General features: G+C 41.2%; 1 protein-coding gene across 1 annotated transcript; it reads left to right on the forward strand.

Annotated features, from left to right (window-relative positions):
* The first annotated feature begins 1,399 nt into the window (after window positions 1–1,399).
* On the forward strand, window positions 1,400–4,692 carry LOC131404620 (T-cell surface glycoprotein CD1a-like). The gene is made up of 6 exons (XM_058539526.1): window positions 1,400–1,622; window positions 1,830–2,096; window positions 2,809–3,087; window positions 3,308–3,586; window positions 3,925–4,015; window positions 4,186–4,692. Exons 1-6 carry the CDS (start codon window positions 1,562–1,564, stop codon window positions 4,226–4,228), a joined length of 1,020 nt encoding a protein of 339 aa, XP_058395509.1. The 5' UTR covers window positions 1,400–1,561; the 3' UTR covers window positions 4,229–4,692.
* The last annotated feature ends 2,993 nt before the right edge of the window (window positions 4,693–7,685 follow it).

Below are 7,685 nucleotides of genomic sequence, written 5' to 3' on the forward strand. Positions count from 1 at the left end.
AGTCACAAATATGGTGCCACCCATATTTCTGTTTGGCCATATATTAGGGCCCCGAACCTGACAGTTACCAAGCCAAGTTCTCCAGACACAAAATTCTAGGTCATCTTTAGTAAGATTTTGACCATTTTTATAGATATTTATAGATTCTGGGACCATAGTTCTTAAGCAGGTGTGCCAGAAGGTGGTGTGTTTAACTCTTTGGATTTTAAGAATCCTATTTTTATTCTTATTTATTTTTTTGGTTATCACCCGGGGTGTTTACATTTTAAAGATATGTGAGACTCACATCTTCAAGGGATAGAAAAAGAATGCAAGTTTTCTCCTAGGAGTTTTGGGGTACGTTCATCTATTTTCAGAACTCTAGAGCAATTACAATTTAATTTTTTCCTTCTTTTTCTGAAGTGCAGGACAATTGTACTTGCAATTCTCTGATTTTTTTTAGCAATGTCTGCAAGTGTTTGAAGGCAATGAGAAAAAGTCTGAGTGTATTTTGAGTTGCTCTCAGAACACGGGTATAGATTTAACACCCCAAGCCAGTCACTGAAGTCAAAATTCCTGAGTGGACAAACACCAGTTAAGGCTCACCACTTTAGAAAACATTGTTTCAAGCATGCTTATTTTTGTTTAGAATCTAAACATCATAAGATACTCAGCAAACTAAGATTTATAGGTCTTGGTTTAAGTATTTTTCTGCCAGTGTAGACTACAAGTTCATTGAACAAAGTGATCCCATTATCAACCACTGTATAGTCATGAGTGTAGCAAGATGCTTGGATTCAGCAGGAGCTAAGTGACTGGTGAATGAATATATATCAATGTTAAGTCAAACAGGGGATTTTCCTTACGTGTTTCAATGTTCCTGTGTTTTCTGTGATGGCTACTAGTTCTTGCCTAAAAATAATGGAGAATTGGTGATAATTTGTACTGTTACACAGGGAAATCATAGGGATTCTGATAAAGGAAATAAAGCGACCGACAAGAAGTCAGAGATGTGAATAGGGTGTGGAGTGGGTGACACAGGGGAAGAGAATATTTGGTGAATATTCAAAAGGGCAAGAGAAGGACAGAGTGACAGAAAAGAGCAGGGGCAGGAGAAGATTAGGTAGGGTGCTGGGAAGCCATTTAATTTTGTGCTTTTATGCATGAAAGGAAAAGGCCCTACAGGTAAAGTGACTTTTCAATGCCACACAAGACTTGATCCACGGCAATGGAATCCGGAGAAGGTCAACAAGATGAAGCTGGTAACAAGGAGAGAGGCTGGAAGCCCAAGAGAAGAATCAGAACTGCAGGGGCAAAGAATCAGAGTAGGCGGTCCATAGAACTGAAGAGGAAATGAGGTTTTGAGTAGGCAGTCCACAGAACTAAAGGGGAAATGAGAGTTGAGTAGTTCAGGGTTTAGGGAAGGAGTAGATTTTCTTTTTTGCAGACAACGATTAAAGGAAAAGTTTTTTTCATTAGAAGTAGAAAGAAGTCACGATAGAGATATTGTGGAGTAGGCTTGCTTAGAACAGAAATCAAAGACCAATTTTTCTGAGAGAAAGAAATAACATCTGCAAATGAAATGCTGTTTCTGCAACTTCTGTTGCTAGTTGTTCTCCTCCCAGGTGGTGACAATAAAGATGGTAAGAACTCTGGCAACCGCCCAGTTGAGTGCAAAAGGGTCTGTGTGCATGTGCCTGTGTATGCTGGGTTTTCCCCAGCATATGCCCGGATAGTGAGAGTGTCAGCCTCTTTCCATTCTGAGTATCCGTGACCAGGTCCTTGTGCTCTTCTGAAGGTTGAATATAAAGCCTTTTTTTATCTTCATTTTATCTGTTCTTTTGCCACAGACTTCCAGGAACCAGTCTCCTTCCAACTCATCCAGATCTCATCCTTTTACAACCGTTCCTTAGAAGAAAATCTGGGCTCAGGTTGGCTCGGTGAATTGCAGACTCATCGGTGGGTGAGCAACTCTGGCACTATCATTTTCCTGTGGCCCTGGTCCAAGGGCAACTTCAGCAATGAGGAGTGGATGGACCTGGAAGACTTACTTCATATGTTCTCCATTGGATTTCTTCAGATATTTCACAACTCTGTCAGTCAAAGGCAGCTTGAATGTGAGTTCACTTCCCTTTATGGGAAGTGGGGTTATGGGTGGGAGGTGTGTATGTGTCTCAGTGAGTTTCTTATTCCTCTAGCAAATAGCCTCCACTCGCTTCTAGACTTTATGTATCCTCATCATAAAACTGCAGTTACATATTTTTGAGCCAGGATTACAATCCAGACTCTGATTCTTCAAAGGTTTCAAGTCTTCTGTTACTTATAAAACTCCTCTGTTGTTGACTGTAGGTTTGTGCCTTATTATCTTCCATTAGTGGTGTCTTGTAACCACCCCTTTCCCTGGCCTCCAACTAGATACTCTAAGCTTTCTCACTGTTTGATTGACTCCTTGATGGGTGATTTTCTCCAACACTCCAGCTCTTCAGCAATCTCTGTCGATACATTCATGGTAACCTATTGCAGTCCATTCACCTTAGTTTATTGTAACATCAACTCTCTCACGCTAAGTCCTATCTTATTCTTTTGCCCACACCATTCATGTTGCCTCCTTTGAACAATTTTCCCCCTTCCTCAATTCATTCATCTCTTCCTTGATCTCCAACTACCACCAATTCCCCTTAGACTGAACCTCTGATTGAACCAAACTTTGCTCCCTTCCTTCAAATCTCCTAAACTTCTCCCTTCTGCTTCTGTTGTCTTTTGCTTCCACTCATTTCATTTTATCTTTTTTACCCCCTCTTTCATTAATTTGCAACTTCTCTTTCCCAGATCCCTTTAAGGTACAGTTGGCAGGAGGCTGTGAGCTGCACTTTGGGGAAGCCTCTGTAGGCTTCATACGGGTTGCTTATCAAGGATCAGATTTCCTGAGCTTCCAGAACAGAGCATGGTTGCCATCTCCAAATGGTGGAAGTAGGGCTCAGCATGTCTGTACGCTACTCAATTCGGCTACAGTTGCCCGGGAAATATTACACAAGATTTTCTTTGAAACCTGCCCACGTTTCCTCACGGGTCTTCTTGATGCAGGGAAGGCATATCTCCAGCGACAAGGTCAGTCCTACAACCTCCCTCCAAAAATTTTCTATTTTAAAATCATACCTTCCTATCATCCCCTACTCAGCTCCTAAGAAATGGGCATAGACGGAGAGACAATAATGGGCGACAGATTCCTAGAAGCGGGAGAAATGTGTCTATCTAAACTGATGTGAAGATCTGAACTTCTAAGTCTGTGATAGAGTCCTTATCTGAATATCTTTCCTGTCCTCTGCAGTAAGGCCAGAGGCCTGGCTGTCCACTGGTCCCAGTCCTGGTCCTGGTCGTCTGATGCTGGTTTGTCATGTCTCTGGCTTCCACCCAAAGCCTATTTGGGTGATGTGGATGCAGGGTGAGCAGGAATATCCGGGCACTCAGCGAAGTGATGTCTTGCCCAATGCTGATGGGACATGGTATCTTCAAGTGTTCTTAGATGTGGAAGCCATTGAGGCAGCTGGCCTGTCTTGCCGGGTGAGACACAGCAGTCTAGGAGACGAGGACATCATCCTCTACTGGGGTAAGAATGAACTGGGGTCCAAACTGGGAATGGGAGTAGGTGGTCCTCAAGCAAAGCAGGAGAGTCAGGTTAAAAATTTGGGATTCTAGGGATTTCAGACCCACTCCGAGATAAAAGTAAGTTATCCAAGAAATAGAAAAGTGGAAAATGAGTGACCTGCAGATGAAGGAAGATATTGAGCATTAGATGAAGGATTCATCTCTGAAGAAAGATGAGAGAAGAAATAGGAACAAAGGAGACAGGTGAGGCAGACACTCAAATGAATAAATGAAGATCAGGAAAATTCAATAAAATGGGTAGATTTTAAATGACATCCTTGTGTGCACCCAAATCCACAGAACGTCACAACTCCATGGGCTTGATCATCTTGGCAGTCATAGTGCCCCTTGTGCTTCTGACAGGTCTTGCATTTTGGCTTAGGAAGCGCTGGTGAGTTCTTTGTATCCATCCCTCCTGCTTTTTGCTCCATTCCCACTTGTCTTCCCACGTTTTTTGTTTTCTATCTCCTCAGTTCTCCTCCCAGTCCCCTTCCTTCTTACTTACTCTTCACTTCTCAACTCTACCTCATGCAGAATGAGTTTCATCTCTGTTCTTGACAGGACATACCGTGAATTTCCAAGCACTTCTCTCCCTTTGGAATGAGATCCCAGCAGCTCAGGGGTCCAGACGTATCTAAACCCAACACAGTGATGACATCCATTCAACTCTTCTTGTACAACAATTTGTTGTTGTTTACTTTTGCTTAATTGTCAGTTGTCCGTATAAGCTGAATGTAATATTGCAGGATTTGTTGTTCTGACCTGGGTTCTGGGGCTTAAAACTCAAATTATAACTCTGAAAGATAAGGTCCTAGCAACCTCCACATATTCAAATATCAGGTCCATTTCAGATGTCACCTCCTCTAGAGGGCCTTCCTGATTTACAAGTGGAAGCAGTCTGTGCCTTATCTGAACTCCAAGCACACTTGAATTGTACTTTGCCGAATCCAATCCTCACTTTCTGCCCTTTGTTGCAGCTACTTGTGCTGCTCTTCCTTTTAGAATTTTTAAGGTTTGAGAGCCAACTCCATGTCTTTTTAATATTCATGTCCTTGGCAAAGTGTCTTACCTGGATGTAATATGTTCTCAATTAAAATCTGTGTTGAATTCTTAATCTTTTCTTATTATTTTCCTTCCTGACATGTTTGTAGTACTTGAGACATTTGATGTTCTTCCTGTTAAAAGTCTTCTCACTTGGCCAAGAGACTCACACTTCCTTAGATCCTCAGTGAGTTCTCTGAGCCCCTGAGGAGAACACAATGTTTCCTCTGACCGTTCTTATTGTTTAACTATAGAGACCTATTGGAATGAAACTGTTGCTCCAAGTATTCTAAACCAAAATGGGAAGGCAGGATGTAGATCCTCACTATTCAGTGTGGTTCAAAGACACGCAGCAGAGTTATCACCTTGGAGCTTATTAGAAATATAAAGTCCTAGACCTTACCTCAGACCTACTGAATGATAATTTGTATTTATCAACATCAGTAGGTGATTCATAGTCACATTAAAATCCGTGAAGCTCTGATACAGGTGAAGCCTGAGAGGTAATAAAGCAAGTGCGTCACTGAGGAGAAAAGAAGATGGTCAAGAAGAAGGAACAAGAGTGTTGATCCTCCGGACTGAAGTGAGATCAAGGCAAGAAGGGACATAGAGTACATTCTTGCTATTCATGGCTATTGTGTTACAGTCACTGTGAAAACACTGAGTTACTTAATATTGAGCTGTTGCTCCTAGGGGTAATACAGGATTAGGTTCCTGTGAGCCTCTAGTCACAACATTTGTGTCAACTGATAAATATATGCCCTGTGTTATGTGTATTTCTATCTAAAGATAGCTTATTTAATATATATATTTTCAAATAATTTATGTATTATATGCAGTATTTCTTTATAATAAAACACCAGCCAAAGAGTGTTTAACATATTCCCAATCTGGGTAATGTGATGATAAATTTCTTGGGCTTTCATCCACACAGCTATGCTGTCCAGTACGTTTTTAAAAACAAGCGAACAAACAAAAGCAGTCATCATCTCATGAATCCACAAGTCTAGCTCCATTTCCATCTTTCCATAGCTTCATCATAGCATTATAGATATTTCTTTAGCAATTTCTGGACTCACTCCATACAGATCAGTGAATTTTCTCTTCCTTTTTCTGAAGTTACTTCATTGTTGATTCATTAACTCTGAACCCATGGCCCACAACCCTATAACTCATGGCTGAACAAAGCTTGTCTATACATGCATCTTCTTCATAAGGGATGTCACAGCATACTTGTGCTTAGGAACACTAGACAGCACTTCAGCACTCTGCTTCAGGGACATTTTAAACAGCAAAATACCTTAACCAATAGCACAAAAATGCAGAAAATGTGGCATTAAATAGACCATGAAAAGGACATTTGTTTAGAGTGTAATAACTGAAACAAGAAGGCAGAGCACAGCCTTGTTCAGCCTCAGCTGGAAACACGTGAGCACGGTGACAAAGTTTGTGCCGCTCTGCACATGTCTATGAATGACTATGAGAGTGTTCTGAGTAATTACTTGGGTGTTACAAATATATTTTAACAGGTAGGCGAATTAGCAAAAACAGAATTCATGAATAATGAAGATTGAATATTTATGACTAATGACCTTGAATGGCAATTTGAGTTGAGATATCTATGGCTAGACTTCAATTACTTTAAGATTCGTTAATTAATTCAATAAATAATTCTTAAGCACTTACGATGCCACAGGGACTTATCGAGTATAAAGTAATTGGGAAGAGAAAGATCATCACTACCTTCTGAGCTTGAAAATTTTGTCTTCCTCATTTGATTCTACAGTTACTCTTTTCATTGTCTGTTGTTTCTATCTTAGCTTCTCAGTGCACCAATTTATTTGGTTTAAACTAGGGGCAAGGGACTTAACTTGAATTCGTTTAGGGAGCAGAGAAATGGGGCCCAGGGCAAGGAGACCATCCACAGGGACTAAGTGCCGGTGGCAGCAGCTGCACAGGTGTAAATTTTTGGAAAATAAAGTTGAGATTGGAGAGGGAGGAATGGTGAAAACTACAGGATGGGGGAGAGGAAACTACAGGATGGGGGAGAGGAAACAGTGGGACTGCTGCAATCTTCCTACCTGGATAAGGCTGGCTGATTGCTTCTCTAGGCTCCAATCTACCTTGTCACCCTTGCATAGCAGCCATGGGATTTTTGGTTTGTTGACTCCATCCTCATCTATAGTCCTGGATTCTGATCAGCCTAAGGCAATCAGGAGAAAGCATCATTGGTAATGCGATAGGCTAAATGATAGACCGGTAACCTATAATTTAAGCCAAACCATGATATAGATCCCACTTTTCCTTCCTCAGAGTGGTGGCTCAGGGCTAGGCACCTTCTCTGTGGTGGCACAATTTATATGAAACCTGATTCTTTTGTTTGATGGTAGGAGAAAGAGATGCTCTCTCTTGTCCTGAATGTTATGGTATGAGGTTTAAACCATGAGATGCCATGGCAACGACAGTTCAATCATCAAAATACAAGACATTTTCTGTGAATTTCCTCCTGAAGCAATGTTTGTTCTTTCATTCATTCATTCATCACATATTCAGCTTTTTCTATTTATATGGTAAACATACTCACTGAAATTGAATCCAAAATGTGTGAGAAGAAGCTCTGTCTCCAGGTATTTATTTATTTATTTATCTATTTATTTATTTATTTTTGTGAGGAAGATCAGCCCTGAGCTAACATCCATGCTAATCCTCCTCTTTTTGCTGAGGAAGACCGGCTCTGAGCTAACATCTATTGCCAATCCTCCTCCTTCTTTTTCCCCCAAAGCCCCAGTAGATAGTCGTATGTCATAGTTGCACATCCTTCTAGTTGCTGTACGTGGCATGCAGCCTCAGCATGGCTGGAGAAGCGGTGCGTTGGTGCGCGCCCGGGATCTGAACCCGGGCCACCAGTAGCGGAGCGCGCGCACTTAACCATTAAGCCTGGGGCCAGCCCATCCAATTTATTAATTAGATTTTAATTTTGTTCTAAATAATTTAATGACATATGAGAGATTTTGATATAT

Source organism: Diceros bicornis, chromosome 4 (assembly GCF_020826845.1).
Source record: "Diceros bicornis minor isolate mBicDic1 chromosome 4, mDicBic1.mat.cur, whole genome shotgun sequence".
NCBI classification, from domain to species: Eukaryota; Metazoa; Chordata; class Mammalia; order Perissodactyla; family Rhinocerotidae; genus Diceros; species Diceros bicornis.

Coding starts and splice junctions, on each gene's coding strand:
- LOC131404620 (XM_058539526.1), top strand. CDS start 1,562: ATGCTGTTTCTGCAACTTCTGTTGCTAGTTGTTCTCCTCCCAGGTGGT. Junction 3,088..3,307: donor GGCATATCTCCAGCGACAAG/GTCAGTCCTACA, acceptor TGTCCTCTGCAG/TAAGGCCAGAGGCCTGGCTG. Junction 3,587..3,924: donor GGACATCATCCTCTACTGGG/GTAAGAATGAAC, acceptor CCAAATCCACAG/AACGTCACAACTCCATGGGC.